The sequence below is a fragment of the Mustela nigripes genome, chromosome 5 (genome assembly GCF_022355385.1).
Source record: "Mustela nigripes isolate SB6536 chromosome 5, MUSNIG.SB6536, whole genome shotgun sequence".
NCBI lineage: Eukaryota > Metazoa > Chordata > Mammalia > Carnivora > Mustelidae > Mustela > Mustela nigripes.
In genome coordinates, this window is record NC_081561.1 from 7,447,638 (window position 1) to 7,473,800 (window position 26,163).

The following is a 26,163-nucleotide window of genomic DNA, read 5'->3' on the forward strand; positions in this document are numbered from 1 at the left end:
CTGACTACTCCTCAACGGAGACAAATACAATTAGAGGCTAATGCACTGCAAATATACCTTTAAGGCAGTGGATTTCAATGTTGTTGTTCTTTTTTTAAGAGCTAAATCTGCCTTTCCCTCCTATCAAAGTCACTATTTCCTGAAACTGACTTAATATTAAAAACTACCAAAGTCAAGCCCACCTTCCTCTTCTTCTGACTTCTCTCTTCCTCAGGACCTCGCAGGTCCCATTCCGGCTCCACCCCACTGTTCAGACAACACTTCAGAGGGCAGGGGTGCTCTGAAAACTCACTCACTACGTAAGACCGTGAAATGAATGATGAAGCTATACAACCAAAGCAAGATCCATGCTTTATGAACACATTATTCTCACATGTCTGAGTGACAGGTTTGGTACACAAGATTCTTGGTTCATTTTACAGATTCTGAAACCAATTTGCTCAAAAGGTAAGTTCTGAAACCATGGTTGGTGTAGCAAATGAATATATCAAAACAAACTTTAAAAACTTCATCCAAATATTTACATTTAAAAAAGACATTTAAAAAATAGGCTACTTATTAAGTGTGCTTGAACAAACCATGTGTGGAATTGAATTCCATTCATTATGGAGTTAGTTTTCTGCTAAACACATACTGATACTATAGAAGACCCTGGCAGCTGAGGATTTAAGAGTTTTCAACTGTTCCCAATCAATGCTAAAAAACGAAACAACATGACAAATAACTTCTGAGGTACTAATCTGAACCTCAGCAGCGGAAAGGCTAGCATGTAAGGCAAATTACTTAGGAATCAGAAGGGCTGGCACCTGTACCTCGGTGGCTTTGCCACTGCCTAAGTACCACCAAGTAGTCAATGAAACTGTCCAGAAACCATTTAAATTTTGTAATTACACCTCACTGCATTATGGTTCTAGGAGTTTCAAAAACTTAGGAATTCACAAAACAATGTTTTGAAATATATTCCTTGAGAAGGTGGAGGGTCTCCTATATTACATTAAACAAAAAAACATGCAGTTTTTACAGCTCATAGAGCTTTTTCAAAATAAGCTACTGATCATACAGCCCAATTAAAAACTCAAAACACTTTATATTACAGATATAGAAAGTTTATAGTTCAGCAATGCCAATATAGAGAATTTGACACCTTAGCCCCTACTTGCGAAGTGATTAACAACTATACAACAATAACTTCTATTCTATTGTCATAGGCTTTGGCTCAGATTTTTAAATACTTAAAGAACTTGGTAAGATTTTTTTGTTTGTGTGTCTTGTTTTGCTGTTGTTTCGTGTGGGAATGGGCGGGGATTATAAAGAAGAGGGCAGGAGGGGTAAATCCATTGTATTAAAGACAGATCAGGAATTAAACAGCCACTAGAATTTCATTTACCATTTCTTTACAAAATATATGTGGGAGAATATGGCTTAAAGACAGAGGGGAAAAGCCTCTTATCTGTTCACACTATTTTACTTTACTCTTTATCCAGTCTGACAATAATGCCAAACTTCATTTACTACCTGGGACAAGAGTGACTCTAATAGGATTTTACAAAGTCCAATCTAATTTTGGTACTGAGATCTTAAGTGCTTAAAATTTTGGAATTCTTCAGATTTATTTAAAAAAGGTTTTCTGAACAAATTACCCAAAAATATTAGATAAAAACCAAATGGTTAACTACTTAAAAAAATATCCAATTCCTTTTTTTTTTTTTTTTTTACAGATTAGTATTACTTGTAATATATCTCTGCCCCTATAAACTGACTTTTTGCTTAGTCTATAGACCAAGGCAATTTTTTTTCAAGCAAGATACTCCTATTAAGGGAAAAATATGATCTCTTAAAAAAACAAAAAAAACCTAAGTGGATCAGAAAAAAAAACAATGGATAACACAACTCAGGTCCCACAAATGTACCATTTTCTTAAAAAAAAAAAAAAAGTAAAAAAAGAAAAAGGGGTGGATTTTATATATCAAAATCAGCAGAATTCTCATGCTTCACAATTTTGTTGCTAGAAATCCCCAAATTCCTTGGACTCATTTGGGAAGTTTTCTGAAGGTGCGCATTATGGTAAACAGCAGCAAAATACCAAAACAATTCTATTGCTAAAAAGCAGCTACTCCTGTTTGTGCCTTTAGAATACTAGTTGTAAAACAGCAACAACAAGAATACTAATTTGCTCCATCAACTGGATTTGAGCAATTCTCAAAGAGAAACAAACTATTTTCTTTAAAACAATCTAAGGCAGGACATTTACAATCATATTGGACAAATATTCATTGAGTTTTGGCGGGGGGGGGGGGAGTACCAGAAAATGTCAAAAAGAGACACAATAGCATTATATTTAGTATTCTAAAGGCAGGCTTCAGGTAGTTCAACAATGATTCTGGTAACACCAACTGCTCACATACATACACACGCACACACATAGATTTTAATGGCTTAAAAAAAACCAAATTTGTTACTTTAGAAAAATGAATGCAGTGCATTTTCAGTAATATTATCGCCACAGACTCTGATTGCTCAGTCCACACATAAGTAGTAGTTGCCTTCTATGGTGATATGGCTTCTCTGCACTAATTCCCATCAGGCCGAAAAACATTAGGGCAGGTTAAGTAAAGACTGAATTGTTGCACAAAGGAACATTTACTCATCAGATCCCACTGATCTCTTCTGTGCCCGTTTCCTGGGCAACCTTCTTGGTGAAGCTTTATCTGGAAGAAAAGAGAAAGTTTTAACTTGCTTATTGTAAATATGATGGATGCAAAAGACCTTTAAAAAGCATTTTCCTTCAACTTTACCACTAAGTTTACAAAGAAACAAAAGAACACACATGCAAAAACACCCTAGTATAAATGCCTCTTGTGTAGTACAGGTTGTTAAACTAACTTTTAAAATAATCCTTCAAGAAGTAACTCAATTCAAACAAAACTTTTTTGTGACCAGGGTAGGAAAAGGTCTCCTCTTGGTTACTGGAATATTTAAGCAACCAAGCAAAATCTTAAATTCAACAATTTAATGTTTATACATGTGTAAGTAAGTGCTTTAGAGATAGTGTCAAAGGTACGAAATTTGCAGCTTAAAAACACTTATACTGCCTACAAATTAAGCCATGCAGTTTGCTAATTTTTGGCAATTCCACAAATTTAGCTGCAACAAACAGCAGGTTAAAGGAAATTTTTAGAAGATCAGTATCAAAACCATCCTGCAAACGTAAGCCTTCTTTGTATATACACTTTTTTCTCTTTATCTCCTTACATTATCTTCCTAGTGGGTTCTATTAAACAAAAGCTAAAATTGGTGGTGAGTTTTTACTTTGATCCAGTAAGAGGAGTCACCTGTATGTTTCTTTAAGTAAGGCTATCTTCTTCTCTGACCACTACTTTTTTAATTTCTAGTAGCACTTTATATATTAGGAAGTAAGACCCTTCGTGGTACAAGTTACAAACTAAAATTATTTTTCCAGCTTAAAAAAAAAAAAAAAATGAAGGGCTGGAAAAAATATTTAACACCAAAGTATGGGGTTTGTTTTGTAAGCATTTCATGAACAATGGTATGAAAAGAAATTTACCTAGAGAATCTTAATTTTTCTAAAATTGCCAGATCCCAAAACTGTAATATAAAAATATATAGTAAATGTCTATCAAGAATACTTAGCAGCTAAATTCCTTTTCAAAAATATGCTTTAATGACTATGAAATACTGAGTCTGCAAATCATAGGAAAACTGACCCCGATACTTTATTAAGATAGGTTAGTTAATGAAGTGTTTGGGGGCGGTCTCAACTCACCCAAAACTGAGCACAGAAGCATTTTTCTGATGGAAAAAGCCTGCAACTTTCATCAGATTTCAGAAAGATTAGACTAAAACTACTGCCTTTATGCAACTGACCAATTATTAGATAATATTTTAAGATAAACAATATGCTGAATATTATCTTTGAGCTTTATTTATTTAAGTAGGCTCCATGTGGGGCTCAAACTCTGGACCCTGAGATCAAGACTTGAGCTGAGATCAACAGCTGGACGCTTAACCAACTCAGGCACTCCTCAAAATGTTCTTTATTTTTTTAAGATTAATTATGTCTTTGAGAGAGCAAGAGCACAAGCAGGGGAGCAGCAGAGGGAGAGTGAGAAGCAAGACTCCCCGGTGAGCAGGAAGCCTGATGTGGGGCTCGATCCCAGGACCCTGAGATCATGACCCAAGTCAAAAGCGGATGCTTAACTGACTGAGACACCCAGATGCCCCAAAAAAGGACTTTGGAATCAAACAGCCCTCTGTGTGAATGTAGTGGTTACTATGCAAACTTAAGTCAGTAATCAGCACTTCACAACAATTTCAACCATCTGCGGCAGGGTTTTCAATAGAACACATGAAAAAGTGCCACAAAGGACCTTTAATGCCTGTTTCAACACCCCAACTGGACTCTAGTAAGGCAGCCAACTCTGCCTACCTTAACAAGAAATCTAAAAACCTCCACCAGCCCAGCACAGCCAAGTTAAGAAGCAGATACATGAGCAACAGAGTAAGACAGCATTCTAGAGTCATTCGGCTTTTGGGATAATGGCTCCAAATTCCTCAAGGGCCTAGAAAGCAGCATTTTATCTTACTTCAGCAAAAAACAGTAACTGATGTGTGTAATGCTTTTCAGCCCAAGAAAAAAAACAACCCCCTCTTACCACCTGCCCCACCAAAAACCTTAAAAAAATACTTAAAAAACCCAAAAACCTAATATATTATTTAAGGTCAAAATACTTCAACTTTTAAGAGCAAAGATTAAAACTATATGAAATAAGAAATCACTTAACTGAAAGAACAAAAAACACTGGAAATGATGTTAATGAGATTCAGTAAATGGGGCAGATCTGAAAACGCCCCAGCTGTCCTTATTTAAAAAGAAAGGTGTTATAGAAAACCACCTAATTGTGGCAAAGCTGCAACTTTTTTCTTTTTTAAAAAGACAAAGGCAAAATGTCAGCAGAAACCTAAACCTGCCCTCACCAACCCCTTCTCAGACTGCACAATCTATCCCATTTCCTACTACACCTGGGGGAGTCATATTACATAAATAGCTGTCAGATCAATTTCTTAAATTAATGATATAAAAATTACAAGCTTTCTAATGGATCCCCAAATTAAAAGAAAGTCAAATTACATGAAAGACTTCATCTTTCTAAGTTTCTGATCAGGTTGCCTTACGTATACATTTAAAACACTAGTATTAAACAAAGGACCTATAATTTTCTATTAATAGCACCTAACCTGTCATTTACAGTTAAAAAGACTTGAGGGAAACAGAAGCACCCTAATCTGAAATGCACAACATATCAGGAGAAAATGTATTTGTAGCAGGCTCAAATCGTTTCAAACCACCCCTCCTTTCTTTACATTCTGATGAGTGAGACGGAGACGAGAAAAATCTCTTGCCAAATTAAACACTGGCCCCTGAAACCTGTCTGTTCTCACACTACCCGCCCCCCTCCAATATTCCTGGAAGCCTGAGAGACTTCCACTACCATGCACACCTCCTGTTTCATTATCTTTAAATTTTCTCTTGGTTTTCTCCATTCTGTCCTCAAATATGAAAAGCACATGTCTTATCTTTGAAAGATAGGGCTATTTTTTCCTAAATTATCTTTAATTTGGCTCAACCCCTTTACTCTGAGAAAACCATGTTCGAAGGTGGTTCTCAAAGTATGGTCTGGACCAGCAGCCTCAAAAATCACCTGAGAAAATAGATATGCAAATCCTTGGGCCTCACCCAGACCTACTTGACTGGAAATTCTAGGGGGTGAGGCCTAGCAAGGGTAAGAAGCTGGCCAGGTGGTTCTTGAGTGCTACAGTTTTGAGAACTACTGCTGTAAGGAATCAAGTGTTAAGAGAAACAAAATACAAGCATACAAAATTAAGTAAAAGTATTTTTTAAGTTGAACTGCAAATATCAGTATGATTTCAGGGTTTGAAAAAATATGTATTTTCTAGCTCAGTTCACAGAACAGGCCTAGAAAAAATGTCACCCAGTATCAGTGACATTCCTAAAGCCTAGATTTTCATTTCTAGTATCATCTAGGAGTCCTTGGAGAAACAGCTTGTTCCATGCCTAGAGCATGGAACACAAAATGTCTGGATTATCTTGATGAGCCAGCAAGGAAGGGATCATTCAAAGATCCAAAGGGTGAGAATGAAGGTGGTTCAAAAAAGGCAACTGGTAAACCCATCTCAGCCCTTTGGTTGAGATAAAGCATAGAAAGGCAGCCAGCAGTCAAAACTGTAACAATCTGAGCATGAAAAAAAGTATAAAGCTGAGTTGGTACATGATAATCAAAAAACAAGAGAAAATTAGAAAAACTCTTTTGTCACATTGGGTGGTTTTTAAGTTAACTCTTTGAAAATTGGAAAGTAAAGGGAAATTAAGCACTTATCCTCCTCTTCTAACAGTAATTACTTTCTATAATGTAACCAAAAAGCCCCAGTTGATGGAGAGCTCTACTTCACAAAAGAATGGCAGTTAGTAAAAATTAAAGAAATTTCATTAAAAAATCAACACAACTTCTGAAACACTGATTCATGAAAGGATTTAAGCTGGTGAATGGTTTGAACTGGGGATCTGTGTGATTCCAAAGTAATGCCACAGAGAAAACTTCAAGGTTACAAGCAAAACCACTACCCTTTCCTGGTTACATGGGAACGTCATGTGGCTCCTACCCTAATCTAGTGCTCAATTCAGGATCATTAATGGTGGAACAATCAAAGACTGTCTCTTGATGTGATCAGGGAGAAGTACTCATGATATATGCTATGAAACAAAAATGATTCAATCTAATCAAACCTATAGATTTATCTTCCAAGTTAAAGAAATTTTAACTAAAAGGCATCAAGAGAAAACAATCAGAGAAATCGGGAACATGGGACTTTCTCGAGTCTCATCCTTCAGGGTGATAACTGGGTCCAGCAGCACTGGCACCATCTGGGAGCCTGTTAGAAACACCATTCGGTGTTGCACCAATCTGAAACTTTACCTGAACCTGCATCACAGCAGGATTTTCAAATGATCTTTACACATATTAAAGTATGAAAAGCCACTTTCCACAGGTCGAAAAGCCAACCTTTTTGAACTGTTATAAATTAAAAGGGACTTAAAAAAAAGGTTGGGGGGGGTACTTAAGACAGAGCTACCAGGTGCAATGCATTGTCCCATATTGGAAAAACAATTACATATTGTAAATGATATTTATGAAACCACTGAAGATATTTTGACATGATTATTTATTAATATATAAAATAATTAATTACTCTTTAAATGTGATGTTATTTCTACCAGGAAGGGAGTTATTTCTTTGCAAATCAGAATTTTTTTGGAAGTAGTGTGGCACTGTAAAAAAAAAAAAAAAATTAACTCTAAGAGAGCAAATAATTAGAATGCCTGACTGACTGAGCAAAAAGAGCACTGGACTCGGGGCGCCTGGGTGGCTTGGTGGGTTAAGGCCTCTGTCTGTGGCTCAGGCCAGGATCCCAGGGTCCTGGGATCGAGTCCCGCATCGGGCTCTCTGCTCAGTGGGGAGCCTGCTTCCTCCTCTCTCTCTGCCTGCTTCTCTGCCTGCTCTGTCAAATAAATAAATAAATAAATAAGGCATTGGACTCTTGATCTCAGGGTTGTGAGTTCAACCCCCATGTTGGGTGTAGAGACTACTTTAAAAGGGGGGGTAAATAATCATGTTTTTATTAATCACATGTATTTTTTTATACCCTTCTTCCTTCTTAACTTTTGTGTTCCCAATTTTGAAGATTTTTTTCTTTTATTCAAAGTAATATATATGTATATTTTAAACCTAAATTTTAGGTAGTTAACATATAGAACAATACTGGCTCCTGGAGTAGAGTTCAGTGATTCATTACTTACATAGAACACCCAGGGCTCATCACAAGTGCCCTCCTTAATGGCCATCTGCCATCTAACCTGTCCCTCACCACCGCCCTTCATCAACCCTCCGTTTGTTTTTTATCATTAAGAGTCACTGTGCACCCAATTTCTGAAATGGTCTCAGGACTCCTTTGATTTCACAGGATGAGGCTCCAACTAGCACCTCTTAGCTCCCAGGCTTTGCTAATAGTAATGGTGAAAAAGGACTGATTATGTATGAGAGTGTGACATGCTTTCCACCTATTTTCAAATTCTAGTAACAATTTATAGATAACATGCCTCTCAATAAGTCTGTAGACGGCAATGAATCACAACCCTGATTTTGATAAAAACTTTCATCTTCCTAACTGGAAAATCAGATTATATCAATGCTGTTCAGAAGTTTCACTGTTGTTTATGAAGTTTTTCCAAAATGAGGGGTTTCATGTAAATGGAAAAAGGAATAATACAAGTATCTTTGGTGGTTAAGACATGGACCTAAAACAAAATCAGATTTTGAGCAAGAAAGACCAGTACCATTAAAAAACATTTAGGGACTTTAACGCTATCCTTCTTTGAGTCTTAAGTCTTCCTGGGAAAGCACATGGGCTTCAGAATGTGACAATCCAGCTGAGGATCTTAGCAGGTTATTTTTTCTCAGTAGCAATTTCTCATCAGTAAATAGAGACAGCACCTCACCTTGCAGAGTGTTCTAGAATGCCCAGTATAAGGAGGTGCTAAACAGTCCTTCAACAAGGCCTCCCTAGATCCTAGTATGGTCCCCTTTCCTAACTTAGAAGTTGTCCATATAATTCACTCTATCACATATCAGATACCATCTCTGATTACTCAAATATTTCATAAATGTGCTTTATTTTCCTCAGGTGGAAATGTAAACTCTGAAAAAAACAGTAATATTCTTCTTTTCAACATGCCCACTGAGAACACAGCATAGTATTATGACAGACTAAACACCTGATACCTGCTAATGAAAATACCATCATAAATACAAACACTCTGTAAGTGTAATAATTCTCAGCTTTAAGTTCATGAACAACAATGTCAGGGAGAAAGATACTATAAAACCACTCCCCTACCCACAATCTATTTGTCATGCAGAAATTCTTTGGGAGGGATGGCTCCACAGCTTATAGTGACTTTACTTTTCAATTGTGACTTTTAATGCTTTTCAACATTTCAAACAATTCTGTGTAAGATATTTAAAATTTAGTTATTCATGAAGAACCCTTATTTTAAACATACCAGACTACATAAGGAATTCTGATGCATTATAAAGAGACCACAGTTTACCCTACAACCCGATTCCATATTTTGCTATTCGTATCAGGATAATATGGAAAACTTGTCCTTAAACAGCAAAGATTTAAATTTGAAGATAAATTATTTCATGGGATCTCAGCTACCACTTACGCTGTATGTCCCAATGTCTCCAAATCTTTTAATTTAATTTTAAATAGTCTCTACACCCAAAGCGGGGTTTGAATTTACAATCCCACTCCACAGACTAAGCCAGCCAGGTGCCCCATCAATGTCTCCAAATCCTGATACACCTCTGCTCTAAATACAACTTTCAAATGCTTACTGGACATCCTTATCAGGGCTCCTCACGATCAAAAGACCTAGTTCTAATTCCTCTCCCCTCATGCACTGTGCCACTCTTCTTGTATTCCCTAACAGGATCATCTTCCATCCAGATGCCTAAAACTCTAACTCTTCCCTCCTTCCTCCCTCAAACATCCAAAAAGCCACCCAAAGCCCAATCTGCTCCAATCCTGAAAAACCTTTCTAGTTTCTTTTCCTCCACATCACTACTGCTTTAGCTTAGGCCCTAAAGATTTCTCAGATGCTATATTGAAATCATCTAACTGGTATCCCAACTTTTAGTGGCTCCTGCTTGCTATGCTTGCTAAACCATACACCACAAAACTATGATAATTTTTTTAAAAAAATATGAATTTAATTCTCTGCTTCAAAGTATCTGATGGCTCCCTTTTATCAAGAAGAAAAGCCAAGTCCTTAGCCTGGTACATAAAACTGAAGACTCCTTCTCACCTAACTTCTTTTTTTTTTTTTTTATTTTAAAGATTTTTTTTTTTATTAATTTGACAGAGAGAAATCACAAGTAGATGGAGAGGCAGGCAGAGAGAGAGAGAGAGAGAAGCAGGCTCCCTGCTGAGCAGAGAGCCCGATGTGGGACTCGATCCCAGGACTCTGAGATCATGACCTGAGCCGAAGGCAGCGGCTTAACCCACTGAGCCACCCAGGCGCCCCTCACCTAACTTCTTAAGACTCTGGTCAAAAGTCCATTTTCATGAATGACTCCCCTACTCTCTCCTAGAGAACGAAGGCCCCTCCCTCCTATGCTGTTACTGTTTTGTACCCACTTCTAAAAAAGGAACTACCATATCATAATTATGTTTCAACAGAGAAAGCTCCCTGAAAGGAACAATAAAACAATTCACTTCATAACCCTGGAGAGGACATGAACTGCCCATTCACAAGAAAACAGATACTAAGTGGCCAATATATATGTGTAAAGAAGTCAAACCTTATTAACTGTATGAAAGACAACATTTCGTACCATACCATACTGCCAAATTAAAACATTTGATAATACTTAATACCTAAGCCTGGTGGGCAACTGGGTGGCTCAGTTGATCAATCGACTGCCTTTGGCTCAGGTCATGATCCCAGAATCCCGGGATCGTGTCCTGCACTGGGCTCCCTGCTCCACGGGGAGTCTGCTTCTCCCTCTGACCTTATCCCCTCTTACTTTCTCCCTCAAATGAATAAATAAAATCTTTAAAAACAAATACTTAAGATTGGTGAGAATGAAAAAGAAACAGGCAATATTGTGCACTGCTGAGAATATAAACTATCTTTTGAAAGGGAAATAGGACTTTTCATTAAAATAAAAATAAAAATGTATGTAACCTTAGACCCAACCATTTTACTTTCAAGGAATTATGTATCCCAGGTACAGGGGTGGGTGAAAGGGGAGAAGGAGGTCAAAAGGTACAAAACTTCCTGCTATAAAATAACTAAGTCATGGGGGTGTAATGGATATCATGACGTCTATAGTTTTTAATACTGCACTATGTATTTGAAAGTTTGCTAAGAGGGTAGATCTTAAAAGTTCTTGTTACAAGAAAAAAAAAAAAGATTTGGGGTGCCCACGTGGCTCAATCAGTTAAGGGTCATGATCCCAGATCCTGTGATAGAGGCCCGAGTTGGAGACCCTGTTCAGTGGTGAGTCGGCTTCTCCCACTCTCTCTGCCCCTCCCCCTGCCTGTGAGCATGCATTCAAGTAAATTCTAAAAAAAAAGTTTTTTAACTATGTGTGGTAACAGACTTACTGTGATTATTTTACAATATATACAAATACTGAATCATTACACTGTGCATGTGAATCTGTTATATGTCAACCAACTCAATTAAAAAATGATAAATTATCCCATAAATTTTTATATAAAAATGTTCATTATAGTTTTAATTTAAGAAAGAAAAACTGGAAATACTAAATATCCTTCAATACAGAATAGGTTTAACTTATCATGACACATTTAGATAAAGGAATACTATCCAGTTATTAAAAAGAATGAGGTAAATAAAGCACTACCAAAAAAAAAAATCCAAGGGGCGCCTGGGTGGCTCAGTGGGTTAAAGCTCTGCCTTCGGCTTGGGTCATGATCCCAGGATCCTGGGATTAAGCCCCACGCACTGGGCTCTCTGCTCAGCGGGGAGCCTGACCCCACCCCCCCCCGCATGCCCCTCTGCCTACTTGTGATCTCTGTCTAATAAATAAATAAAATCTTAAAAAAAAAAAAAAAAATCCAAGACATGAAAACTCAGAAAGTAGAACAGTGTTTGCAATACAATGTCATTTGTATAAAATATTCACAAACAACGGACATACGTACTGGTATAGAGAAAATACTTAGAATAATGAACACCTATTATTTATAGAAAATGCAATTAGTGTAGACAGGAGGTGATCTCAGTTTTTCATTTCTGTACTATTTATTAATGTTTTTAATACGAGGCCATAGTACTCTTATAATGAATGTTTCTTAGAAGTCCATTTACAGGGCCCCTGGGTGGCATCGTCAGATGAGCAACAGACTCTTGGTTTCAGCTCAGGTCATGATCTCAGGGTCGTGAGACTGAGCCCCACATCAGGCTCCATGTCAGCACAGAGTCGGCTTGAGATTCTCTCTCCCTCTGCCCCTTCTTGCACTAGCTTACTTGCTCACTCTCTAACGTAAATAAAGAAATCTTATAAAACAACAACAGTCCACTGACAATTGGAGGAAAAAAGTCTTTCATTCTTTCATAAACATTAGTATTTTAAGTAATCACATACATAATGAAACTGAAATATATGTTAGATAAACTACCAAGTTATGTTTCAGTTTTATTCTTTCAAACTACAGTGGGCAGTTAGTAGTTAGTTTTTCTAATAAATACAGTGCTAGAAAACTCTTCTATTACTCATTAAACGTCCTGTAAAGTATTCATATGCTCTACAAAATCCAGTACTATACGTAGCAAACACCATTAAAAAATTTAATTGCCTCACCTCTTCTACTCTGCACTGAAGCAACAGAAAAAAAGAGATAGGAAAGGATTAGGAATACATACAATTCACACATTTGTATATAAAACTGCTGATTTGGAAGCATTCTAAATTAAAGCTTAAAAATACTACTCAGAATAAAATTTTAAAGTGTTTATTAATATTACACTTGATTCTACACAAGTAATGAAAAAGATGAGTGTTAAGTAGCATTGACCAAGCATTTTGATACCTAAAATACTTAATTTGCATTTAAGAGAAAATTTTTCCAGCTAAGTTTTGAGTACTTACTGATCTGATTCAAAGTTTCCTGAGGAATCCAACTCATGTCAACATCATTCTGACTCGATGTACCCATCTCTACCTTCTGTAAGGGTCTCTTGCGCTAAAAGAGCATAAAAACATTTTAAAGGAGTTCTATTATAATGGTCACTATAATTTTTAAGAAAGTGTATTGTTACCTAATTTAAATATCTTAACAAATATGTCCTCTTCAAAACATATTCCTAGTCAAGTATTTTATTAATTAGAAGGATAAATTCATGCCTAACTCCAATTATAAAGAATAGATGATAAGGAATAAAACTTCATAACAATGATTTATTTTCAGGTTTTAAAGGACATTTCCTCTGCTATAAAACTTTGTATGTCTGTGGGCTGGTGGACCGACTAAGAACTTCTACTTATACAGTGATTTTTTTCTCCCTTTAGGAATCAAATCATAAATTTATCTTAACATCCAACAAAATTCAAGATAATTACTGGAATGCTGCACGCAGGCAGGTAGATTTCTGCACTGTTAGCTAACTAAACACAAACAATTGGCACAGATAAAAAAAAAATTTTAAATCTCATTTAAGCTAACAACCTCAAACTTTGTTCCTGGAGTATTTGCATCAAAACTACTAGGGAGATGGGGCACCTGGGTGGCTCAGTGGGTTAAAGCCTCTGCCTTCGGCTCAGGTCTGCATCCCAGGGTCCTGGGATGGAGCCCCGCATCAGGCTCTCTGCTCAGCAGGGAGCCTGCTTTCCCCTCTCTCTCTGCTTCCCTCTTTGCCTACCTGTGATCTCTGGCTGTCATATAAATAAATAAAACTTAAAAAAACAAACAAACAAAAAACTACTAGGGAGAAAGTGATTCAATTCCTTCTTCAGTCTTGCTCTTAAACAACAAACCTAATCATTTATGTAAGAGTATTAGGTATATCATCCAAAACTGGACTACATGAATACATGAAAAGTAACTAAAAACTGGCTTCATTCAAATGAAAACAAACAAAAAACCCCCCTAAAACAAACAAACAAACAAAAAAACTGGAGATGTCCTTGTATCTAACACGAATTTATAGCAAAAATGCTACTATGAAAATGAGGTAAAGAAAGTTATGGAAAGTAATACTTGAGCACTAAGTATTTCTCTTTTAAAGTACTTAATACAAATTTTGAAACAAATCTTGTTATAGTTTCCATTGAGAGGAACATGGGCTATTCTGTTTTCTTTAGAGGGAGGACAGATAAAGACACAGTGAAAGAGAAACCAGGATTATGGCAGGTCCATTAGTGCTGCCACTTTACTACCCTAACAAGAAAGCAGAAGTTTGATGGAATACGGCCAAATTCATTCTTTCTTTTTCAAATGAAAAGCCTCAATTAATTGCTAACTGGAAATTATTCCTAGAGTTAATAGTATTAAGGCAAATGTAAAAGCTGTGCTGCTTAAAGGTATAGAAGCATCCATGAAAAAGCAAATAGAACAATGAAATCTTATGTCTGAGTTTAAGGAATGAAAATTCTAACATAATTTAGAATTACAATATGAAAGTAAAGATTATTCTGGAAGATGTAGCCAAAAGACCCTAATACATTTGTGTATGGAAGTCTGAACAGACACAAGTCACATATCCAAGATCTCATATTTAGGTTTTATTTTAAAAAAGGTGCAATAAACCTGTAAATGCACAAACCCACAGTTGAGAGCAAAAAGCCACAAATAACCAGATTATACTTAGTATGGTAACAACTTTTAAAGTATGGCTGTAAGAGTCACTCATCTAGAATTACCTTTCTAGATTCCAGGAGTTGATGAAGGCCAACAACAACCAAGAGCCCAAGACCAGCAAGGAACATATACATAAAGATTCTGATATAAAAGGAAAAAGCAAACTGGCTTTAATTCTTAAGAAACATCACAACTAATTAAAACTACAATCCTGCTTTAACTCAAACAATACCATAGCTGTAATCACAACTAAAATTCTAACACAATATATGCTTTCCAAATAACTGTAGAGCAAAGGAAAAAAATATTTTATATTCTACTTAAGTCTAGGTAGTAAGTTTCACAGATTTATCTTTAAGAACAATTGGTCAAAAAAAGCAATTATATGATCTAAAATAAATAAAATTACAATTTATTACACTCAAGCTCAAGCTCAGTTAAAATAACTGCATTAGGTTTTGTCTCCCTCAAATATTAAATTATTTTGCATAATTTAACTTAAAAAACTGCTTTTGGTCAACTACGTATTTGGGTATACAGTGACAAATGACTCATTATCCTTCAAGAACACAGTTTCTAAGAGAACATCTAGTTTATATTTTTAACAGCAATTGAAGAGGTATGTAACTTAGATGATGCTGGTGATCAGCTCATGAGCATGAGGTAGATAGGAATTTAGAAAGAAGGGACATTCAGAAAGCCAACTACCTTTTTAAAACAATTTTGGTCATTTTCTATTATCTTTCTTAACTCATTATTAATAGTTATAAAATATAAAATCCTAAAATACAGATTTACATAAGCAGGATTTCACAGGAATCTTAGTTTGGTCTATTTTCATTATTAAAACAAAAGTTGATAGGAGCAAGCCTTCCAGGCCTGCCCTGTGAGATCAAGATCTACAAACTGCAAATTTCACTTACGTTTCTCCATCCAACCCATCCTCTCTTTCAATAATTGTAACTGTTTGATTGAAGACAGCATCTTGGAATACATTGCCCTATTAATAAATCACAAAAATGTCAACGGCATTGAAAAAAAATAGAAGATTATAAGATTTCTGAAAACTGTTACCCTAATAGATATAAAACAGCCTTCTCATCACTTAGGTCAGTAGGACTCAAAAGTCACATGTAATTGCACTATACAAGTAATTCAGACTCAACATTATAATATTACTTTCTTCCACAAAATAAAAAATGCCTCCTTCTTTGCTAAAGTTGTCCTCTGCTTTTGTGAAGGTGGGAAAGGGGAAATGTGTGTGAAACCAGGGAACTAAAATAAAAAGGGGATAAAATGCACAGATAGAAACAAAGCCCATAAATACCCATAAACTAGAAACCATAACTTCTGCTGAGTATAATCCTCCACAAAAGAAGGGAAGAGTATGAAAACGTATATAGTAGCAGCTGCAGTAGCAGATTTTAAGAACTAGACTTGAACAGAAGTCAAATCCATGCTCTAAATTTATAATGGACTGGAAATCAATTTACAATAAATGTAATTTTCAGTATCAAAATATTTTTCTGTGGCAGTCTTGGAACAATTTGTCAGTTCAGCAGAACTTGTTTTCAAATACAAGAATCAGTGGGATAATACATAGATAGCTATTTCCAGTGTTTGATGCTTCACACAAAGGCAGTACTCTTCAGAACTGTCACTTACTGCTAAACTGTAATAATATAAGTTTTACTTCAAAATCTTTCTACCTGCATTGCTCCAATGACAATTCCAAGAATCAGAATACATTGATATAAACTAACATTCAAAATGGTACTAAAACTGCAACGTGTCTGTTGGATTAAGCTTAATTCTGCTTGAAAACAAGATAAAATATATAATTATTCAAATGCATAACTATAATGTTGAGGAAGAATAATATATTATTTTGAAGGATGAAAAACCCACTAATTTAAAAACAAAAGAAAACTTAATTGCAACATGAGAGATTTACCTTAGACATGACTAGACATGTTAACACTACGTGAAGAAAAAGGTTGAGTAAACTTCCAAGAGAGAATGAATTTCCTTCTCTGAGAACTTTTTGAGAAGGGAATGGTTTAAATGTGCTCTCATCTGAAGGATGTAATAGCTGGCACCTAGAGGTCAACTCCCAGCAGTAAAATTCTAGTGGGATTCTCTCATTCATTCATTGGACATACTATATATATATTAAAAACCACAAAAAAGACAACAGAGCTTGTATAAGACTATTTGGTTCTCATAAACCATAAACCTCACTGTTCTATCCTAAAAATATTTAATTATATTTTTATCTACGAGTATATAAAATGATGGAAAAATTTACAGAAAGCCCTTAAGACTTAAAATTAAAGCAGTAAAATGGGAAAAATAGAAGCAATGAACGGAGGTACAAAACAAATTACTCTATATATTTTACCATCTTAGTAAGAAGTAGACTCCACTGCGTGGCTTACTGTCCTGTTAAGCTCAAGCTCAAGTCACACCCTCTTTGCTACTATAGGCTACTACCTATCTCTAGTCTGATTCAGTTATGCTGGGCTATCACCTGTTCATATCTATCTGCCTTGCTGAATTCTAGACCTGCAGACAACTATGACCAAATTATTTTTGCCTCCCTGTTGTCCATCTCAGCTCCAACCATAAATAGGTGCCTGAATGAATAAATATAAGAGTATTCATTTAACAATGTCAATTGTTCTCATCCATCTGTAACTTAAAAAAAAAAAAAAAATGTTTAGCAGGTCTTACATTCAAATCTTTGTAGTTCAGATTGATGACTAAACCAAAGGGTCGTCCACCCATGGGCTCTGCAGGAATGAAGGAGTATTCAAAAGTTGCCTGTCTCTGGGGTGGCACTACAGTGTTCAGAGGAAGAGCTGTGAAATTCTGGATATAAAACTGGTAGTCCTGAGGATAACGGAATGAGGCATCTAAGGATTCAACAATAAAATCTTCTGTACCCTTGTTTGTAAAGCCTACTAGGAACTTCACAATGTTATTTGCTGGAAAATCTAAGAAACAAAAAAAGGAAACCAGAAGATTAGAAAACGTTCAAAGCACACAAAATAAGTAGACATAACTAAGGATCTGAGCAAACTTTCCTACAAATGGACGTGGTTTCAGAACCTTTTCAGTAGAGCACCCCAGTTTCCTACTAACTAGTAACTGATTACAGTTGGTGTATAAACTGGAACGCTTCTCTGTACTCTAGCACTCCAACTTCATAACTGAACACAGAATCTATATGTTAGACTACATCACTTCCACGCTATGTGGTCAAAGAAAGAGCTGTGTATTTTTAGCAGTCAGATTAACTTGCAGTGGGACTACTTGTCTTGAAGTCACCTCCAACTTATATCTGTTATCTGTGCAGACAAGAAAAGAATGACAGAAAGGTAAGTCTAAGAGGTCCACCTGAAAACTGTAGTATCTTTTAAAATATTGAAAAAATAAAATTAACCAGGTAACCCATACCATTTTAAGCAATCAATCAAAACACAAAATTTGAAGTAACAACCCAATGAGGAAGCTATAAAAAAGAGGGGAAATCTCTTAATCAAATCATACTTTTTGTAGGCATAAAATTTGAATATATGTGGGAATAAAACAAAACTTGAGAAGACCAAGATAATAACATCAAAAAGAAAATTCTTCAATAATTATATGTGGCCTACAGAACTGAGTTTTACCCAGTTAGCAGAGGCTTTGGGACAGACACATCTGAATCCATCTTTATAATCTATTTAACAGAGCAGTAACTCTGGACCTGTTCTACATCTCTCTAAATCTCAATTTAACAGTAACTATCCTGATACAGTTTCTGTTAAGATAAAGTGAATGCACACAAAATATTGAGAACAGTATTGGTTTATAGCTCCCCAAAAATATAAGACATTATGTTTTCTTTTAATGAAACTAGGCTCTAATCCAGGTCTAACTATACAGATTTAATATTTCACTAATATTTATACACTCAAGATATGAGTCAGTTTACTGTGGCAGTTTGAAAAAGTTTAAAAACAGTATCTTCCAAAAGAATATTTAACTTCTAATTAAAAGAGATACTATTTAATTTCCCCCTTAGTTTAAATGCCAGGAATACTACCTTATGGATATGGGTAATCACACATGTAAGAGGATTTTTTTCAAATATGTATTTATACCATACTTGTAAGAAAGAGGAAAATGAATAAAGATTTTAAACAGTACTAATGCTTCCCCCAAAAAGTGAGCTTGTCATCTGAAAAATTCCCATGTCTGAGTTAAAACTAACATTTCCCTATTACCTTCTCCTTTCACAAACAGGATAGTTGTATCTGCACTTGGTGAAGCTTCAGGTTCACCAGATACATCTTCTTCCTCTTTATCTTCAGCCTAACAAAAACAACATTAAAAAGATAATTTTGGAGGAAAATACATCATTTAAAAGTAACGACTTCACTAGATTTGGGACAAAATATTGCTTCTCCCAAGCTTTGCTGGGATTAGGGATTAGGAGTGGTATGGATTTCAGTGTATCTTATCAGTTAGCATAAAAACTTCCATAGTCGTCATTTCTAAGAATAATATGCATACCAGTCCCCTGGGGCTTTTATGCAGCTCTGATTCAGTTCCAGGGAAAGCCTGAAACCCTATTTCTAAAAGCACCCAGGAAATACCAAGGCTGCAGGTACTCAAACCACACTTCAGAACTATAAGGTTCTTGAACATGGGTTGGTAAACTTTATCTGTCAAGTTTGAAAAAATTTTAAAAACAGCATCTTTCAGAGGAACACTTAATTCACAAGTTAAACAGTATTTATTTTCCCTCTCAGTTTAAATGCCAGGAATAGCTCCTCATAGGAAAAAGTCTCAAACTCAGTCTCCCCCCCCCCCCCCCCCCATCTTCCCACAAGGGTGAAGGAAATAGGACTCTGAAAGCAGCACCAACCCAAGGGCCCAGATATCAAATATTTTTGGCTCTGGGAACCACGAGGTCCCTCTGGTCAACTCTGAGGCTTCAGTATGAAAGCAACCACAGACCGTATGTACAACAATAAGAACAACTAGACACAGCCTGCAGCCATTTTGCTGACTTTTGTTCTAGACAACCTTGTCATCATCCCAAATTAATAAAACAATTTTCCTGTGAGAAGATGTCACAACTTGGAAGAAGTGGTTTTATTATTATTATTTTTTTGTTAAAGATTTTATTTATTTAGATGACAGAGAGATAGCACAAGTAGGCAGAGCAACAGGCAGAGGGAGAAGGAGAAGCAGGCTCTCCGCTGAGCAGGGAGCTCAATGTGGGGCTCCATCCCAGACCCTGGGATCATGACCAGAGCCAAAGGCAGCCACTTAACCAACTGAGCCATCCAGGCGCCCTGGAAGAAGTGGTTTAAAAAAAAAGTGAGCAGGATCACATTGGGATGATGGAAAGGTCCTAAAATTCAGAGCTGCTCAACTTGGTACATTTACTGTAGATTGAATTTTATGTTTAAAACAGGTTAATGGTATGATATGTAAATTCTATCTTCATACAGTAGTTAAAAAATATGAACAAACTTTAATGTAAAATTTAACCCTTAGGGCGCCTGGGTGCTCAGTTGGTTAAGCGTCTGCCTTCAGCTCTAGTCATGATCCCACGGTCCTGCTTACAAGACCAGCATCTGGCTATTTGCTCAGTGGGGAGCCTGCTTCCCCTCCTCCCTCTGCCTCTTTCCCCAAATCATTCTGTCAAATAAATAAAATGTTAAAAAAAAAAAATTACCTTAAAATTTTTTTAAAATTTTAATCCTTGGTGCAGCACTTCTCTACTCATCAATCAGGATTACAGAGATAGTCATATACTTGAAGTGTTCGGGTCTTTAACAAATTGAGATGCTTAAGGGCACCACTGTTTACTGGCATTTTGCTTCTCTCACTTATGTAAAACACTCTCTCCCTCAATAGACAGACTTCTCAAGGGCAAAGACTGTCTTATACTTTAAACATTCTTCAAACCCAGGTCGTATACTTAAGAGAAGACACACAAACATTTGTTTGATGACTGGGCAATTGTTTGATGTTATATATTAAATATCCTTAATGATACTATTCATTTAGTAAGAGTTAGTGAATTTCTACTTTTGAGAAAAGAGACCCACAAATAGAAAGAGACCAGAGACAAGAAGGCAGGAATCATAAACTGTAATAAGGAGAAAGGAGTACACTTGAGAAATGGTTCAGAGAAATCACCCTGAAGATTTGATTAATGGGGTGTGGGATAAAAAGAAAGTCATGAGGCAAGAGCTTGAATCACTAGAGCCGTATCAAAACAGAAAATAGTTACGGAGGTGGGATGGATGGTAAAAGCTGAATTCCATTTTGAACATATAAAATTTCAGGTACGAATGGAGTATCCAGATGGTGCTATTTGGCGGAGAGCTGGAAATAAAGGTATGGAGCTCAGGAAGGTAAATACCTAGAGAGATAGGATCTGAAGGTAATCGAGAAAAGGTGGTGCTGGTTGACACCACGGTGTCATTAACATGAAGGAGCCAAGCAGAGGGAGAAAAGGTGGTAGCGAGACCACGCAGCAGCAACTGGGCAGAGGAAACTAAAGGGGCAGGGGGACAGAAACCAACACGAAGGAACTCAAGGAAGGGGTACTCCGCAAATGCTACCAAGAGCTCAAACAAGATAACAACGAAAAACAGGCCAGGAATTTCGCAATTAGGTCAATGGTGATTTAGCAAGAACAGTTTTACTGGTTACATCAGATGAAACCACACTACAAATGTGAAGTGGTACAATTTATTCTTTTCAACGTGCTGGTAACGAAAAAACGTGTAGCAACTTAAAGTGGAGGAATATGAAGTGGCATAGGGAAATACACGCATAGCTTATCAGAATCAAGTCACTGAGAAGAACAATAAAGTTACAGAAGGAAATAATACAAAATCCCACAGGACGAGATGGGGACAAGAACACAGGTGGTAGGCCTAGCCTTAGAAAGAGTAAAGACAGACAACTCACTATTTTTTTAAAGAAGAAAACGTAAAAAGGATGAATGAATAATATATTCAGAAGTAGAAATTTGATACAGTTCATACTCGATGCCCTTCGTTTTCGGACACTGAAGGCAATGTGTTGCTAATTCCATGAAGAGGACTGATTCTGGAGTAAAAATTTGTGCAGGATAAATTATAGTAGTCCAAGAGAGGAAATAAAATGAGCTAGAAGCATGCTGCAATGATCTTGATTTTAGCCCAACATTCTTACTGTTTTACTGTAATTTTATAGTAAAAATTTCAGAACTGGACTTTTTAAGAGATCTTCTCTAAGCCCCTTCCTCTTCACAGGGCACATTTTATACACTGTTTACTCCTTGCTCCTCACTGTCTGCCACCAAAACACATATATACCGCCCTAAGAACAGAAACTTCATGAGAGCAGAGAGAATACCTAGCTTGTTTACTGCAGAACTAAGAACAGTGCCTAGCACATAGTAGGGACCCAGTAAATATATTCTTACTGAATGAAGGAAAAAATGAGGAGGAAGATGAGATCTAGAGCGAGAAGCTACTCAAAAAAACTAAGTAGCATGCTACCCAAATCTATCAACACTGGTTCAGTGCCATTCCCACTGTTACCCTCTCACGTTCATGTCTATATGATCTTTAATTGTTCTTTGTATCATGCCTTCCTCCTTGTGCAAGAAAATATTCATGATCCATCCTCAGTCACTGGCCTGTTTCTCCCAACTTCAATCCACTCTGATCACAGTAACAAACCTCTAAACGCAAGACTTTTAATCCCAAATTGGTCTATAAAAAGATAAATTCTAGGGGCATCTGGGTGGCTCAGTTGGTTAAGCGCCTGCCTTCTGCTCAGGTTATGGTCCCTGCGTCCTGGGATCAAGCCCCATATCAGGCTCCCTGCTTAGCAGGGAGTCTGCTTCTCCCTCTCCCTAATATATAAAATCTTTTTTTTTTTTTTAAAAAAAAAGATAAATTGTAGAAGTGATATAAACATGAATTACACTGTATAGAACACTGTATAGAACACTAACCAAATCTGTGGGTTCATCTTCTTCCACCTCTGCTTCATCATCCTCATCTTCAATTATTGAATCTTCTACCGTTTCTTCATCTTCTGTGAGATCCTGAGCTGCAGCTAATGAGCCTAACAATAAAACACAAATTAGAAGTTAAGCTTTACCGCTGGCATACTGATGTTTTTCAGTCCCCGGTATAGGCAATACACCTTTCCCCTTGGAGTAATTCAATCTCCCAGTTCCCTTGAAAGATGCCAAATTACAATGCATCTAGAATATTCATGATTTTATCTTAGCAATAGTCTTACCAGGGACACCTGGGTGGCTCAGTCTTAAGTTAAGCATCTGCCTTCAGCTCAGGTCTTGATCTCAGGGTCCTGGATTCAACTCCCACATCAGGCTCCCTGCTCAGTAAGGAGCCTGCCTCACCCTCTGCCCTCCCTGCTTGTGTGTATTCTCTCTCTCTGTCTCTCTCAAATAAATAAATAAACTTTTTTAAAAAATAGTCTTATAAACTGTATGTTAACTTTCATGGGAAATGCTGTTTAATTTTCAAAAGCACTTACTTGTTGGGGAAAATGAACTGCTGAAACTAAAAATGCCTTGAAGCTCGAATAAAAAGCCTCAAGTAAGTTTGTTTTAAAACTAAGACACTCCAGGGGCACCTGGCTGGCTCAACTGGTTGAGAATCTGCCTTCAGCTCAGGTCATGGTCCTAGGGTCCTGGGATCAAGGCCCACATCCATGTACCTAGCTACCCCTCCCCCGAGCAGGCTCCTTACTGCGAGGGGAGCCTAATTTCTCCCAATCCCTCTGCCCCTCCATCTGCTTGGACGCACATGCCTGTATGTGCACACAGGCATGCTCTCTGTCAAAAGATAAAATTTCACAAAAAAATAAAAGAAAGAAGCTCCAGAATTTAATCCCTGTTATTAACCATACAAGAAACAAAACCCTGTTCGGGTCTAAAGGAAAACAGCAATCTCGGTAACTAGGCAAGAAACATTTGTTATTAAAGTTAACTACAGCTCAAACTCTTAGAACTTGATAGCAATGTAAGTCCAAGGAACAAATATTTGTGTGGCATCCACGGTAAAAACTAGCTTGCATAAAGCACATTTAGTAAAATAAAAGCTATACTGGTAACTTCAGGGTTGAAAGCACTGAAAGCATGCACTTATTTTTGCATATGGTTTCAAACATTTTTTTTTTTTAAGATTTTATTTAGTTATTTGACAGAGAGAGATCACAAGTAGGCAGAGAGGCAGGCAGAGAGAGAGGGGGGAAGCAGGCTCCCTGCTGAGCAGAGAGCCTGATGTGGGGCTCGATCCCAGGACCCTGAGATCATGACCTGAGCCCAAGGCAGAGGCTTAACCCACTGAGCCATGCAGGTGCCCCCAAACATGTCTTAAGTACTTTTTAAAATTTCTCTTACATTGAAAAATTAAGCATAATTAAGGCCAAGAAACAATTTTATAGGCACAAGTTCTCTAAATAAGTCATATTAAATCTATTTCAGACAAGAGAGTCACTTAAAGAAATTTCAAAGTTCTACTAACTCTTCCAACATTTCTCAGAAAGAATGATGATGTGGCAATTCAGATGGGGAAAAAAAATGTGGGAAAGGAAGCATGTGTACATGCTACAATACCCAGGAAAAACAGTATATATTAAGGACTCTGCATTTTAAGCCTTTTCCAGTTCCTTGAATTTTTACCGGCTGTTAAGATTTATGTAAAACATTAAAGAACACTGAACCACACATCATGAACTGAAAAACAGCCTCTACTGTTTGCTGCACAAAGACAGCGCATTCATAATTTACAAGTCACTTTGTAAAACCAATAAGAAAAATACCTATCCTGACATAATAATTTTAAGTTGGACTTAAATTTCAGGAGTTCTCAATATGTACAACGGCTTTTCACCCTGCATTTCAGTAGATACTAATATTAATCAGTAACAATTCTGTGCCTAGAAAGTTTAGCAATTCTCAAAAATTAAAAATATCCTTTGAAAGAAAGACCATTCCTCACAAAAAAATGTTTAAAGCTATCCAGTTAGGTTTAGATACAATTGACATTTCTTAAAAAAAAAAAAAAAAAAGGTTTTCAAAACTGAAAAAACATATTCTAGATTCTAAGTACAATTGTTAAATTTTCTTTACTTTTTTTTTTTTTTAAAGATTTGATTTATTTATTTGACAGAGAGAGACACAGGGAACACAAGCAGAGAGAGTGGGAGAGGGAGAAGCAGACTTCCTGCCAGACAGGGAGCTCAATGCGGGGCTCAATCCCAGGACCCTGGGATCATGACCTGAGCCACCCAAGAGCCCCCAGTATTTTTTAAAAAGCCAATAAGAACAAACCAGCAAGCAACTCATAAAGAAAAAGAATCCCTCTTTAAGCCTGCAAATGAATTCATTAAGAGATTTGATTAATTCTCTCACTTGGTTTTTTATCCACTAAAGAGCAACCAGTCCCTTCACTCTTCTTTGCAAAAGCACTGGTGGATACCTGCCATGATCATTCATATCGTATCATTCTCACACAGTTTGCTTAAACTTACAGATTGAAAGGAATTCTAGTGATCGTTTAGTCAGACTGACTTTTACAGATTAGAAAGCTGAAGTTCGTAACAGAACCAGGACAAAAAGACAAGGTTCCCCATCTTTAACGTCGGGTTAAGTTATTTTCACACCAGATTAACTGCTGGAAAGAACAAACAAACGTATAATGTCGAATTCGACGTTTCTTCCCCAGGGAAATGTGATGCTTCCCCAAAACAAAAAACAGTTACAGGAAATAAAGGGCGGGGGGAGGAAAACGAGGGCTCAAGTAACAGGAATTCCTCAGTTGGCCTGGGAGTAGGGGTGGACAGTGCAGGCGAAGATGGGGAGTTTTTCTGAAATGAAGCCTCCTGGTAACACACAGGGTGCAGGGGCTGATAAGCAGGGAGAGGACCACGAAGGGGGAGCGGGAAGAGATGCTCTAGGAGTTTAGGTGTGTAGAAACCACGGGTTCAGCAAATGAATGAAGGAGGGCTCCCAACGTGGAAGCTAAAGACACGTCAGCCCAGAGCGGAGGGGGTGGAGCGGAGGCGGCCAGAAGAAATACAACGGCTGCGGCGCGCACGGGTGCAGCTGTGCCCACTGCCCACTCGCCTCCTTCCCTGTGCCCAAGACCCCCCAACTCCGGCCACAGCAGCAGGCGCGGGTCCCGGGACAGAGAAACGCAAGGCTACGGGCGGCCACCAAGCAAGGTCGCCCGGCACTGCCCCGCGCTCCGCGTGAAAGGGGCGGAGGCCCCAGCGGGGATTCGCCCCGCGCGCGCTGGGACCCCCCAACTGCAAGCCGGGGGTCGGGGAAGGGGTGGGGAGAGGCCGGCGGAGCGGATGACGGACCCAGGATCCGTTGCCGCCTCCGGCTTCAAACTTGGCTGTCGCTGGCTTCTTCCCGGCCAAGACCCGCTGCCCACCCCCCTCGCCTTACCTCCAGGGCCACTGCGGAGCAGGACCGTAGCGGGGAATACGAGCAAGAGCAGCAGAAGCAGGCGGGAGAGGAGTCTCATGGCGCGGCCGGTCCGGTGTCCAGTCACCGCCCGCCAGTGCTCTCCGCGGCTCCGGCGGTAATGGCGTTACTCTTCATCCGGGCTCCGGGAGGGGGCGGGGCAC

At 37.6% G+C, this 26,163-nt stretch overlaps 1 protein-coding gene across 1 annotated transcript; it reads right to left on the reverse strand.

Moving 5' to 3' along the window:
- Positions 1-338: 338 nt before the first annotated feature.
- Positions 339-26,163, reverse strand: SSR1 (signal sequence receptor subunit 1). The gene is made up of 8 exons (XM_059399399.1): positions 25,982-26,163; positions 22,508-22,620; positions 18,762-18,849; positions 17,224-17,486; positions 15,414-15,490; positions 14,553-14,631; positions 12,783-12,876; positions 339-2,708 (listed from the first exon to the last, which is right to left on the reverse strand). Exons 1-8 carry the CDS (start codon positions 26,058-26,060, stop codon positions 2,641-2,643), a joined length of 861 nt encoding a protein of 286 aa, XP_059255382.1. The 5' UTR covers positions 26,061-26,163; the 3' UTR covers positions 339-2,640.